The 15,040-nt window shown below is 36.8% G+C and overlaps 1 protein-coding gene across 1 annotated transcript in view; it reads left to right on the forward strand.

Annotated features, from left to right (window-relative positions):
• The window catches only part of UVSSA (UV stimulated scaffold protein A), a 55,580-nt gene that overhangs the window by 19,895 nt on the left and 20,645 nt on the right, over positions 1–15,040 (forward strand). The window contains exon 7 of the mRNA XM_074147298.1: positions 5,048–5,159. Coding sequence (XP_074003399.1) covers positions 5,048–5,159 — 112 coding nt within the window. The remainder of the gene's footprint in view (positions 1–5,047; positions 5,160–15,040) is intronic.

The raw sequence follows: 15,040 nt of genomic DNA on the forward strand, positions 1-15,040 counted from the left end.
AATCCTCATAACAGAATGTAGCAATCAATTTGTATAAAACTGCGAAAAGGACCAAAGCCTTTTCTTTACATCTTTCCAAGTGTTGGGTGGTGGGGTGGAGGGGGTTTTTTTTCACTTATTACTGGTTGGGATGGATGAAGGCATTTAACTGAAGCTGTGGTTGCACTGAGCTACACTAACAGCTGGAGGCTCTTGGAGTGTTGATTCCAGAGTATGATACAATTGCATTTCAGTTAGCATCCAATATTTGTTTTCAGTATTTTTCAGATGATGGAGGTAGATACTTGAAAAAACAGATGTTTCTTTTTTTTTAATGAATTTGGAAGCAAATGGTTTGATTATGCTTGTCTAGCTGGAAAAGTCAGCACTATTTTAAGTTTTTAATGAAAATTAAAAGGAGGAGACATTCTAGCTCTGATTACAATTAAGATAATGCATGTATATTTTCTGTCTTTTTCTTTTTCTTTTAAATGTATTCTCATATGTAAATAAGTTCAGCCTAAGAATCTGGGAATTGTCTAGTTAAATCCTGTTTCCTCTCTCAGTGAGATACCTAGTCAGGAATACTACCACATTAAAAAAACCCAACACGTAGTTTTACCAAGGCATGATTCATTTAGGTAAATAAATAAAATAAATTTCAGCATTATAGAGCAGATTAACACCGAGCAGGAAAACTTTCTCCATGCTACTTGAGGAGCGGCGGTGGTGCAAGTGGCCTCTGATGTCTGGGAATCTCCCTTCAGATGGACCATCCCCTAGTGACAGAGAGAAGGTGGTTCAGCCTTCGTCTCTGATAAGACTGCCAAACTGTGTTAGTGACTTGCCTCGTATCACCTGATAATTAGAGTAGATTTGAGAACAGGACGTTTTTCCCCACGTTCTTTGACACGTTATTGAGAAACAAGCAGTTGCGTAAGTACTTATCTTAGAGGTATTTAATCCTGTACACTACAAGAAAAGCTTTACGTTGTAGTATCTATCACTGGAGCTTATGCTTTACTTTCCTTCAGATATGGCACACTAGAAATGGCACAGTGCTTGTTTTTATCATAGTCTCATTTTTCTTGTTTGCGAGTACCTAACTACTCATTCCTAAACCATTATAATGTACGAATTCTGCCATTCAAAATGGTGTCTTAAATATTAATTTCTTCTCATTTAATTGTGGATTGTTGATTTTTATTTTTTTTTAATTGACTGAAAAAGTTTACCTGTAGTGGAAAAGTAGCTAATAGGTGGCTGATCTTCATACTGCATCTGTAGAGCTTGCTTTGGAGCTTTCTTCGTGTTTGAAAAGTGGAATTAAAACAAAAAATATTTTTCTGACTAATAATGTTGCCCATGAACTCTCCTCCTTTCGGTAGGAAGGGAATGGAGCCAAACAGCGTAAATGGAATGGTTCTGATGAAGTACCACTGGAATGAAGTAAATTGAAATATAACTACCCACTACTGCCATACAACTTTTTGAATTTCGACCAGTGATGACTTTAATGTTTTAAAGTAAAAAGATAACTTATTTATCTTGTTAAAGATTATATCAAAATAAAGACTTTATGTCTGTTTGAAGGGAAAAGGGATCTTAGTTCCTTATAGTTAGCTAAGCAGTTAATTTATTTTTTTTTTTACAGGAAATCTAAATTTAATAGAAGACCCCAGGGAAATTCAAGGGTGTGAACAATAAGCATAATATTTTATGAAAATGACCCCCATATTTAAAATCTGGCATTATATGTTATGCATTGTAGCACCAAGTCCACATCTACCTTTTAGAAAATTAAAACACATAAATTCTGTTTAGTGTTTGATATGCACTGCACTAGCTGAAAGCCATAATGCCCCTAAAACCTTGGGTTGCTTTTCACCTTTCATAAATTCCTGGGTAGATTCTATACAAAAAATAATTTTCAGCTCCGTGGCTCATTGTTATTCAAACTTGATTGATCGTCGTCATTTACTCAGTGAGGAAGTTAAGTGCTCCTGTCATTTCCGAAGAGTATAATTGGGACGTTTCACAGGTCAGCGGTAGTGACAGGTTTCCCTTTTGATTAGTGTTAGACTGATAACAAAAATTACAGTTTCCTATGATTAATGTTTTCTATAGTACTTGAATGCACAGTTCATGGATTGTACCTAAACAAAGTGAATTTGCATCTGATTATGCCTTTTCTCTGCCAGGCTTTTCATGTGCTTTAAAGTTTTAGACTGTGCAGGTAATACAGCAAAGTTCCTTCTAATGCAGTTTTCAAGCTGAGGATTAGTGAAGTCCGCTGAATTTTACTATATTAATGCACAGAGAGCTACGTGCCTCCAACAGCATATGAACACATTAGGAGAAATTTCAGTTAAAGATAGTACTCTCCTGAATTCTTTCTAGTCCTCTCAGATATGCCACGCACATGAGTACTTGTATTATACTCACTGATATTTTATGTATAATCTGATGATTTAAGTTAAATGATCACTCTGAACTGCGTTTTCTTTCTCTTAAAGTTTGACATTATTTCTCAATTCCTTAAACCTGTTGCTGTTACTTTGCTTACAGACAACTTATGAGTAAAAACTGCAGAAATACACTGAATTTACTTTCCCTGTTTTATAACGTGAAAGTTAGTCAGCTTTTACATTATGACACAAAGCTGTAGACTAAGATCATCCATGGCAAGTTTTAGCTTGTGAAATCTTTTTTAATAGCTAAATGAGGAATGAAACCTGAGTATGGAAAATCTGATGTTGCCCTGCTCCTAGGTGGAGAAATAGGAGTGGATGTTATTTCTGAATTTAATTAATTGCCCCTGACAGATAAAAAAGGGGTGACAACACCAGCAGAATTTTGAAACCAAAATACAAACAAACTAACTTCTCTTCAACTTCTAGCCATCTTCTGTTGTGCAGAGTACAAAACCTGATGTTTTTCTTTCTAAAGGCCATCAGGAAGGTCTTCTTAAAAGTTGCAGTTTAACACAGATGTGCTTCTTTCATGTCTAGTGCCTTTGTGAGTTTGTGATTAGTGGTAGAATATTTGATCCTTTCTTTGCATTAGAACTCTATTTTGGTTTCTGCTGCAGAGGTCAAGTTCAGCGTGCATCTGTCTTGGCCGTGAACAGGTAGGGCCTGAATTGCTTCTTTCTTTTAAGTGAGGAAAAATTATTGTAATGGGAAACAAAAAGTAAACAAGGGTGCAGGATCCTCCAGTGTAACCTGAAGCTTGTCAGCTCTCGAGGTAGTGATAATTGGGCTGAAGAGACTACCTTGTGGTTGTTACCTATCTGTGGCAGCAGGATACTTTCAAACATGATTATGCTGAGACTTTATTTTAAAATTAAGACTAACTAGGTGTTTTCTGGTATGAATGCAGTAGTAAATCTACTCTGTTCTTCAGGATAGTGAATCTTTTTCTTTTTTTTTTTTCACTGGAACTCCAGCTTGCTTAAAGTCATTTTTTAAACAAAGGTAAGAATTGTACTTCTACCTTGCACCATCCATTCATTATATATTAAAGTGTATCAATGTGTATATTAAGATCAATTAATGTTCTTTAAGGGAAATTAATTCAGTCCAGTTTACAAATAATACTAACCAAAAAGAAAAGCTGATTTTTTTTTTAATTTATTATTTCTTTTGAATTTTCAACTACATCCAATAAACCAAGATTGGTTTCTAGGTTTTTTGGTTTCAGAGTATACGTATGATTTAAAGTAACTCAGCTGTGCAGCTGTGACATGAGATTAGGGTAGTGAATTAAATTGGGAAAATTCTGCTGCAGGCAAAACCTGCAGTATCCTCTTGCGCTTGTAACAATGAGTAGTTGATATGAATATCATCGTAAGTCAGGTGCAGTAAGAGAAGTCAAGAACACAGCTGAAAATGGTAAAAATTATGCCATTTCTTATCTATGGCTTGGGCTTGCTGCAGCGAAGTTGATAGCCTGTGTTAAGGTTGGTTTTAGTGGGTACCCCCCTAGACTTGGAAAGGGGCATGGCAAACATACAATAATGTGCTAATTATGTTGTTAAGAATTTGGTGACTCCCAAGGTGGGCAAAGGAGACAAAGCATAAAACCTTCATCATTGCTGCCTTTTTAAGGTAGTTGGCATTTGCTGTTTTAAAGTTCTAATAGTACGGGCCATGTCTGAGGTGGCACAGATTCTTTTAGCTTACGTGTAGTAAAGAAGAAAAATTAATTATCAGGTATGGAAAAAGCTTAGGAAAAAAATAATGTAGAGACTTGCTGGGACATATACAGTAGTAGCTAGCTGAAATGATATATAGGAAGCCACTTATGTGAGTGAATTACCCTGGTTACTTGGTAGGAACTCCATTTTTATTTTTCTGCTACTCATAGATGTTCAATTCCAGACTGCAGTATAGACCAAGTGCACATTTTAAAAATCCCTTTTCGTTGGTCTTGACAGTAATGTGTGCAGTCTAATGTTATGAATGGTTAGGATCTACCAAATTAGTTAAGAAAAGAATGTATGAACTTATTTTTACTGCTGTTGTGAAGAAACACAGTAAAACACTGTAGTATACAGATCTGAATATTCTTACTTTGCTCAATATTAGCTTGCCAGTCCATCAGCTTCCCCTCCTGTTTGCCTGCTTTGGTTTTGAGCTCTTAAACAATTTGTGATACTATTTAACATGCCACAGACTATTTGGGTGCAGCTAAATGAGTAAAATCAACCAAAGGAGAAGAGATAAGGCTATAATGTGCTCATTAAGTAAAAATCTTTATGTTATTTTAAGATTTTTTTGGTCTTATATTATAGCTTCACACTTTCTCAGACTTCACCAACTGCATGTGTTCTAATGGATAAAAAGGGCTTTAAAGAAGCCCTTAGGATAGAGTATGGCTTTAGAGATAAAATGTTAAGCAAAAGCCTAATCTTAGATAAAGATTAAATACATAATGAGGGAAATACTTTTGACATAGGGCAGTCTCAGTAGGGCTATCAAGATGTCTGCGAAATATTTTCATTGTGAAGGGAAATGAAAAGCAGTCTTCACATTTGAAACAAAAATCAACAAAAATCTCTCTGTAGATGAAAGCCTCGGATGACGATGATGACGATGAGGATGAAGATGAATTTGTGGAGGTCCCTGAGAAGGAAGGTTATGAGCCCCACATTCCAGACCACCTGCGTAAGGAATATGGTGAGTTTGCCCAGCTGTGACAAGGTTTATCCCTGCATGTTACTGCTGCACTAAAGTAAATAAACAGCCATTCTGAAGTAATAAAGTGATCAGCGGTGTGGGTAATCTTGGAGTGCTATGAGGAAGTCATTGCACAGATACGGGAGCAGCGATTGGCTCTAGATAAACAAATAGTTTCTAGGAGCAAGAGCAACTGAGATGAGAAGCTTATTTCATTCCATCATGTTCCACTGTAGTTTAGAGCCAGAAGCGGCACCGTGTATGCTTATAAGTGTGCTAAACACATACTGGGAGTGCAGGGATTGCAAAGTAAAGCTCTAAATGAGCCTAAGTATTAGAAATACTGGTAACAGTCTGGTGAGATGGGATAAGGTTTTGTACTATCACCTGCATTACAAGGAGTTGGAGATGTGCAGCAGCTTCCTCCTGTAGGGTGGCCAACTTACAGCTCAGAAGAAAGGTTGGGTTTTTTTGTTTGGGTGTTGCTATCACAAGATGTTAAACGGAGCTCAGCCTTCAAGTGCAGAATTATAGCCACTGAGCACATACCAGATGACAAAATATAATCTTGCCTTCTTTTAATGCATTCTAAAGATGTTTTTTAAAAATAAAGATATACTTTTAATGTGTTTTTGTGAAACTGAGAGGGGAGTTACTGAGGAAAGTTCATCTCAAATACTTAAATTTCAGTGCATTGCTCTTTGTCCTTTGTACGTTTAGCTTATTAAGAGTCTGCAGTTTTACTTCTGTATAACATTATGTATTTTAAGATTCAGAAGATTTCTGTACATTGTAGAGGAGAGCATAGCTGCCATCACATAGAAGTTAAAAACCTTGGACACTGTAATAAGTTTCTTGCTTCTACATTTCTCCTTGAGTATTTGTGTAAGACTGATGCTGTGTTGTGCGTTTTTCAATGCTTTTCATGCTTATTTTTAACTTATCTGGGGTTTGGATCATAAAAGTCAGGCTGCAGCTATTACCTGTATAAGCCAAATGTTTCTTTTTGCTAAAACAAGGGGGTGTGCCTATGTAAACCCAAGATGATGTAGCTCAAGTGATCTTTTTACTGTCTTCTGCCATCAAATTTGGCTACAGACAGTGAAAGATGATCACTAATGATCACCTGTAGTGTCTGGGGTCAGCTCAAGGACATCTCTAGGTGTGAAACCCTGCTACCCTCAGTAGCCTCAGTTCATCTACCCCATCTAGACTTCACCTACCAGGACACTCTGGGAAGTAAGGCCTCCATTGATGATCTACGTATCTGTGTTCCCCATCTAAGGACTTGCAGCAAGTCCAACTGGCTGGTTCCTGTTTGTTTGAAGGAGTTAGATGTCTCCATTCCTCTATGCCTTTAATAAAATGTGGAAATTAGCAACTATATAGACGACCGAGATTAGACTAGTGCCCTAGTGAGCAGGTAGTTGCAATGTGGTTTGGCATCACTCTTAGCATATATGTTGCTTGAAACAGTCTGTAGGGCCTTACTTTGTCCAACCAAGAGTTGGGGAAGATGAAATGAAACGGTGTACAGAGAGAATGAAATGGAAAGCAGATGGACGTGTTAGAGGAACAGAACAGTGGGGAAGGGCTGTAGGACACAAACTCAGGAACTGGGCAGCTTTTTATTTTTTTGTTCATGGAAAAAAGTGTTATATTTTGATAAAATTATACCAGAGTATGTTGGCTATCCCAACTGCCTCAGTCTTGCAATAAATACTGAGTAAGTTCTAATTATTGCGAACAGCAGGACTTCCAGAAGAGGATATAATGGAAGAGAGGGGTAGCAGCCTTAGTTGTGAAAAACTTCTTATGCGTACGTGGCCAAGAGTATAAAGAAAGAGTCACAAAACAGTGGTAGTGATAGTAAATAAATGAGCAAGTGGGGTTAGTTATTAACATAGCTGTGGTTCTTCTTTGGTTTTTTTCCTTCCTTGTGCCAAAACTGGTATTTTCTTAATATTTCCAGGCACTGGAACTTGTTTTTCATATCTTTAGCAGCAGCCTGATGAATCTTAATGTGCAAAAGTTCTGTTTATATTTGTGAACTTCCACTGAAAGTATAATGTACTCATCTCTTTCCTTTCTCCCTCTCTCCCTTTCCTCCCCCGTCTTTCTCATGGACACATATTTTTAAAAAATAAAGCACCTTACCACCCTTTGTATCACACCAACACAATACTTTGCTGCTATTTGAATTCTTCCTCATGGAAGAGGGTGAAAGAACAAGCCTATTATCTACTCAAGGATATTTTAAAAAATTGTATAAAATGGATTAAGAAATTCCCAATTTGTATTTCAACTATTGCTGATAGGAAAATATATCATAGTGAAGAAGCCAATCAGTCAGAAAGCAAACCCTCTCTCATTTTGTATACATATAGTTATGTAGGAGCTAATGGTCACACTTGGCTGTTCTTTATCTGATATGCTTGTTTAAAATAGCATTTTGGAAGAGGTGAACCATTCTTGATGTTCCTGAAGTCATTCAGCTTTTCTTGCTGCCATTTAAAGTTCTTATGTGAGTCCCCAGTTTAGGAAAAAGTCTGCTAAGAATTCAGAATTCCTGAAAAGAATTCAGGTAATCTTTAAAGCATGTGCTTTCTTCTATCTTTATGTACTTAAGTGCTTTTTTGGGCCAACTGATCAGTTCAAAATCTATTTCAGAAGCCGATATATAACTATTGCATAAATCAACTGACTTCTGTGTAATTACTTCAGGTATGCATGAGGAAAATGGAGAACTATATTTGCTCTACTGGGTTCTTTTCTGCATGTTTTAATAAGCAAAACCAAAATAAGCATCCCTTTGGCACGCTTTGTTTAGAAAAGTGAATTATACTAATAAAATACACAAGAATATCTTGATTTCATAGTAGCATGTTAATATCAAGAGTTGACTGTGTTAGGCAGCCACCTTTCTAATTTAATATGGTTCTTTGTCCCATATGCAAGTGCGGTTATCATAGCAGTGACTTCAGCTTTATCTTAATATAATCCAGGTGGTTTTTTTGCTACATTTCTTTAGTTCACATTTAGTTCATGAGGACTCTGATCTGAAAAAATTAAAGTCTGTACAAGTGGAGTGTTCTAACTGGAACATTAAACCTTCCTGTAAAATAAAATCTCAGGGTTAGGTAGAAGGTGTGAACAATTTAAAGCAAGCTTTTTTTCTTTGTGTTGTTACTTTTCGTGAAAAAAACAGGAAAAGTGAACAGCTCCTCAGATTAACTTTTTATACTAAACAGGATAACAGAGTTGTAAAACGTGACTGTGGAAATGGATTGAAATGTGACATTTAAATTACTGATTTAAAAATCACTTTATTCCCTTTCACTTCTCTTAGGAAAACAGAATTATCCTATCAACAAAGTAAATTTCAAGCTGAGGTGCTATTTCTGATTATGCATATGTGTGTTTGTGACTCTCCTGAGATCTGAAAAGTTTGTGGAAAATGAAAAGATATTTAGAGACAGGGGAAGTTTTGTATGCATAGGTATATAGATGTCCAGTTGTATTATCTGTGTGTATATGTAGCTGGTGATCTCAAAATGGATTGTGATATTTAATGTATAAGATGAACTGAGCACGGGTACAGTTTGGGTGGAAGGGGAATTAAACAAGTCAATTTGAATCTCCATGTATAAGATGAAATGTAAATTTGTTAAAAGAATTTAGGTGATTAGATAACTGAAGTGTGAAGATATAACCCATTAGGGGTGTCATGCCAAATTAGCATTACCAGACTTTTAACGACCTCCCATTTGTATAATCCTTATTTACACTTGCACCTGATGTCTGCAACAGACAAGAGACCAGCCACCCTGTCACCCTGTGCTACCAGTGAGCCATTTTAAATACATTGTGTTGCTAAAGAGGAATATTGGGCTGAAAAAGAAACAGCGCCGTGGAAATAATTTTCATAGGGTTGCTCTGGTTCTCAGCACTCTGCAGTGATGGTGCTTGTATCTCTTGAAGAGTAACTTGCCCTTGTATGGCTAGTATTGCTAACCCCTTAAAAATTGAGGAATTATTCATTTAAAAGAAAGCTTTAGGGAGAGATAAAATCTTGTTTCCCCTTGAGATCTCCTGCATTCCAGCCTTTGCCAGTCAGCTGTTGCATTGGCTTAAAGCCTTAAGGTGGATAAGGTGAGGGATGGAACTGTGCAGCTTCTGACATTGTTCTTGTGCCATAGACAGAACTTGGTGCTGACACCAGGGTAAGGGATTCTTTCTTGCCCTTGTTGGTCTTGGCATAGCTTGCAGCTGAGCTGTGAACCATATGGGAAGTGATGCGGCTTGAGAGGCATGCTTTTCCATGTAAAAATGGAACAATTCTTGGATCTAGTTCAAAGCACCCACCTCCAGCAATTGTTGCCTACTAATGGGTTTTCTCAATTCATAATTCTGGCCTGTGTCTCAGTGCGTGCATTCATGAACTTATGCAATACTACTTTGAGATACCGGGAAGTGCTATTGCCATCTTACAAGTGGTGACATGAGGAAGCTGTCTGGGAGGGAATATTAGCATGGAAGCAGTTATCAAGTTTCATCCTTATCCAAAATTATGTGAGAAATGAGTGTACAGTTGAGAACACAAACCATTATTTCAAATCTGGTTAATCAGTTTATTTCTCTTGTATTTGAGCCTTAAGCCAAAATGGTTTTAGGTCCCTGATAGCTACTTCAGTGCTTCACATTGCATTTTAAAGCCTGCTTGGGATTTCTTTCATATCAGGATCAAAGCTGCAATTCTAAAATCCCAAGGGTTAGTTCTATCCATTTCAGAAATTATTTCCTATTCCCATCTCAATGACGTGCCTTTGTGGGTTAGATGTCCCCACAGTGCCTTTCGTAATCTGATGGTGTCTGGGTCATGCCTTTTCTGTGTGTTAAGTGGCTTTTTTTTTTTTTAAATGTCAACATGAGAAAGCAACATGAGAAAGCAAGCTTATACCCCAGTTGAGCAAATAAGGTTTACGAACCCAGACTATTTCCTTAGTAGTGAAGTCACCACCTGTTTTCTAAATAGAATTAGGAGTGCTTCTGACTACACAAGCTATTCTAGAGCATTTTAGAAACATGAATGAACTTGCTATTGTGACCATTCATTAAAGTTGTGGGGTTTTTATAGCTGTCATGGTTTAACCCCAGCCAGCAGCTAGAACCACGCAGCCACTTGCTCACTCCCCCCAGCTGTGATGGGGGGGCAGAATTTGAAGGGTAAAAGTGAGGAAAAACTTGTGGGTTGAGATACAGACAGTTTAATAGGTAGAGCAAAAGCCGCGCACGCAAGCAAAGCAAACCAAGGAATTCATTCACTGCTTCCCATTGGCAGGGAAGTGTTCAGCCATCTCCAGGGCTCCATCACGTATAAAGGTTACTTGGGAAGACAAACGCTGTTAACTCTGAATGTCCCCCTCTTCTTTCTTCCCCCAGCTTTATATACTGAGGATGACATCATATGGTAAGGAATATCCCTTTGGTCAGTTGGGGTCAGCTGTCCCGGCTGTGTCTCCTCCAAATTTCTTGTGTCCCCCTCAGCCTCCTCGCTGGCGGGGTGGTGTGAGGAGCAGAAAAGGCCTTGAGGGCTTAGCAACAACCACAAACTTTAGTGCACTATCATCACTGTTCTCATCCCAAATCCAAAACATAGTGCTACACCAGGCGCCAGGAAGAAAGTTAACTGTATCCCAGCTGAAACCACGACAATAGCTTTTGCATTTTCCCTGAACATTGAAAAGCCTATATTAGAAATAACAACAAAATATTGCATAGTCAAATGAGTGATTGAATTTTCAGATTTGAAGCCATAGAAGTCATGCATTTTGTGGCTTTTATTCAGAAAATTGCGCATGTTTGTGTTGACTAGGTGTACTCTAATCTGTACCTAAGCAGCAGACTTTCATGCATATTGTTTTAAAAAGTTTTATTCTCTTGACTGGCATCCATCAGGACATGCAGAGGACACAATGATTAAAAGTAAAACTGCCTCAGAAATGTGGAATATAATAGAATCGTCATTAGAGATTAAAAAAATAGGAAAATTAATTACTAATTTATTGGAATCTGACTTTTTTTTTAATTCCCTACAGAAAAGATTTTCTAAATGCTTTTAAACGTTTTTGTTTGTGTGGTCAAGTACTAATGTTTTATCTGTGTCATGCTGAGCACAGCAGCACTGCGTTTGAAGCCCTGCATGTTATCTAACCACATGTTGCTGTGTACCTTCAGTATGCTGACTCTTTCTTAGCTCTGTTTGTCTCCTTCATTTTTGATGTAGGAAGTAGGAAAACAGTGGTTTTATTTGCTGCATACAATAGTAATGTGCTCTTTTATCCTACATCTAAATGAGGTTTCTCCCATAAAAAGGCTGTTTTTCTGTTTTATATAACAGATTTAAAGCTAGACATGGCAGTAAGAGCACGTCTGCAAGTGTGGATAAGATGAAATAGAAAACACTTATTTTGACCTGTGAAGAAATTATGGCTTTCCTACTGGTCTTTTTTACCCCACAGAAGTATCAAACACATTTAGTTGACGCAGAATGATTATCTGTTGATTTTACACTTAAGTTTTCCTCTATTTTGTGTGTGTTTGTTGGGTTTTTTTTAATAGTGCACATGAAAATCTTCTGGAAATCATGGGGGGAAAAAGCACAAATCCCTAACTACAACATCTAAACATATCTGAAATACTCAGTAAATGACTTGTTTTCAGTGATTATTAGTCTCTTAGGAAATACTTTGTTTAGTTTTCTGTTATTAGGATTGGTTAGTGTTCCCCAGTGCTAGGCATATTTGAAAAACTTACTTAAAGTAATTTTTTAATAGCTTTTTAAAATGGTAGGGTGTGGATCAAGTCTAGGCTTCCACAGGAGAGAGTTTGATTATCATGGCAATGATCATGAAGTAGACTTGACTGAAGGATGACACAGTGCAAGTAAGAGAACATAAGTGTGGGGTTGGTACAGCAGCTTCATATTTCATCAAAATGTAAAGTGGGTTTATTTGGGACGAGATGTATGTCTGAAGAGCAGTCTGCCCAATTGCTTTCATCAGCTACAGGCCATAAAAATGTGCATCACCATGATTAACCAGATGATTGTGCCCTGCCTTAGTTGTAATGAAAACAAATATTTTTGATGACATCTTTATTTGGGAATGAAGTTGCTGAGGTTCTGCTCTCTGTTGAATCATTAAATAGACACACATGTGCTGGCTAAATGGAAATTAAAAATCTTGAGCTTTTTCCTTCCTTACTACAATGATTTCTCAGTTTGTCTGGGTTCTGCTTTAAAAGCCTAGTAGCTTTTTAGTCTGGTTTGATTCGTCTGGTCTCCGTACCTCAGGAACTTCCTGTAGGAATTCTTCCTGCATGTGAAGAACATGGAGAACAGTTTTACGTGGAGGAAACAGCTCAGTGGAGACCACAGCAAAAACAAACCTGCAGACTTCAGAGTATATGAAGCACACTTCTCAGGAACTGAATTTGAGACTTAGAATTACACTGTCTAGGCTAAATAAGGACATGTGGGTATTACTTGACTTCTGTAAGGGGAAGAAACAAATGATGTTTTGTGGGGGGAAGGACAGGCAGAATTACCTACTTACCTTTCACTGCCCTATGAAATTTGGGTTCCTTTTTCCCAGATTTGGAAAATGCAGTTAACACACAGTTTTGTTTCTCTCCCTAGACAAGAGTCTAGTATTTAGAATAAGATTTCTATTAATATTACTATAAATCCTTTACAAAAAAATCATAGTTGTTACATGATTGAAATAGCATGCATTGATTTGGTATAAATATATAGATAACAGATATTTAACATTGAAGTTAGGACCCCAGTCCTGTAGTGCTATAATCAAATATGTGTTGTGCGGTCTCAATTTTTCTTAGCATATACAACATCAGAAGTATTTAATTACAAGCTTACAACTAAGGCTGCCTCAATATATTAGCAGGTTTTGAATATATCTCTATATGTACAAACACATGTTCTATATAGCTACACTTAGGACAGTAGCTGAGTAAAATTTACTGTGATACAGTATTTGGAATGTAACCGCACATTTTCTAAAAAAACATTATTAGCATTTCCAATAAAATACTTCTACATCCATGTAGAAGTTGATCGTAGATATTTTTTCTGATGCTTCCTAATCAGTTGATCACACAAACCCCTCCTCACTTTTAGCAAGGTTCTTCTGTGTAAATAAGGTTCCCAGAAAATCTGACAGGACATGGGATATATTTGATTCCTACTAAAGTTCTTAGAAATTAATAGTCACTGCAGAGGATGCTTTTAATACTTCCAAGCGGTTTGTGATGGTAGTGTACCGCATAGGAACTATGCAATGGCCAGGGACTGCAAAATGATAAGCAAGAAGTTTAAAAGATCAGGATGCAAGGTGTAGAAAGGTTTTAATCTAAAGTCTGCTGCTTTGATTCATTACGATTGTAAAACAACAACAAATAGGGTTAATGAATGAGAATTAACATTATAACAAATGAACATATTCTGTAATTCCAGTAAGCCAAACAAAGTATTTATGTAATGTTAATGAAGTCTTCTAGTTAACTAACATAGTTATCATTTTTTGTTTAATTAGAAGTTCCAAAGTAGAATTCTAAAATTTTAGATAAATGTATATAAGGATAGATGCATTCAGAGGTGCTGGGGAGGTCTTTTTTGGTTGTTTAAAATCTCTGATTATAAAAGACCCCTTGACAACTCTTTAAAAGTAGTGTAATTTATACAGAAATATTAATATGTGCAGTTGTCCATGTGATGTTGCTTTGAGTGCATACACAGCTTACATGTGCTGTGAGAATATTTGCTAAAGTGACCTCTGGCATTTCGGCATCCTTCCCTAGCAGCTGCAGACGGCAATGTGTTTAGTGGTGTTCAAAAGTAAGGTAAGAAACTGTGTCTATCTAAAATTAAAGACACAGTTTTCTACCACAAGAAATGGTGTTTTAAACGGTCTTACCCCTATATGAATACTTTTATGCTTTTGTTCATAACAGGTACTTTTATTATTTTTTTCCTTATTTTAGAGTTCTGTGTAGATGAGGTGATACTAACAAGAAAAGAGCCCGATTTTTTTAGGTAGGTAGAGATGAAATTTGATCCCAATTAAAAAAAGAATGAAACTGAATATTCCTTTTATTTGTGATGGTTTCATAAAGATCAGTTATCTGTCGGGGATGAAATATAATTCAAATCTCCAACCTTTATGAGTAGCAGTACCTTCAGAGATAATGAAATCTTCCTACCATATGATCACCTACGTTAATTTTGTTCATACATGCATTTGTGTATGGAGAAGTATAGTAGAACTGATCCTGAAACACTGAAATTGTTTGGAAGCAGTGCCCCAGACGTTGACTTGAATCCTCGGGTCTGCAAGTCCATATGAAGTAAGCTTTGCAAAGTTCTCTTCACTTGGCAGTAAAGCTTATTGTGCTCCCTGAGTAAAATACATGCAGTTTTTTTCATTATGAACACAATAGAGTGTAAGTGGGGAAATACTGTACCTGAACTGCTGGATTTTCCTGACAGTCTTGGAGAGTATCTGTACTAATATAAATCACATACATTCAGCTTGACTAAGATTCAACAAATGGGAAACAGAAATTTTTATTTTTTTTTTTTCAGGAAAGTTGAAGTTCATAATACTTGTTTATATTCTGTCTTCGTTTTTTCAATTAAACTTAAGTGAATCTGAAGTAGCTAGATTTCGTCTAAATCCACACAGCTGAGGAACCCTGTGCTTGCTCTTTCTCTGAATTTTCACTGAGGGGTTTTTATCTCCCCCTAATCCCACCATTTCTGTCAGGACATAATCTCTTTCTCAAATTTACATTTTAATTAC

This window comes from Numenius arquata, chromosome 5 (assembly GCF_964106895.1).
Source record: "Numenius arquata chromosome 5, bNumArq3.hap1.1, whole genome shotgun sequence".
Taxonomy (NCBI): domain Eukaryota; kingdom Metazoa; phylum Chordata; class Aves; order Charadriiformes; family Scolopacidae; genus Numenius; species Numenius arquata.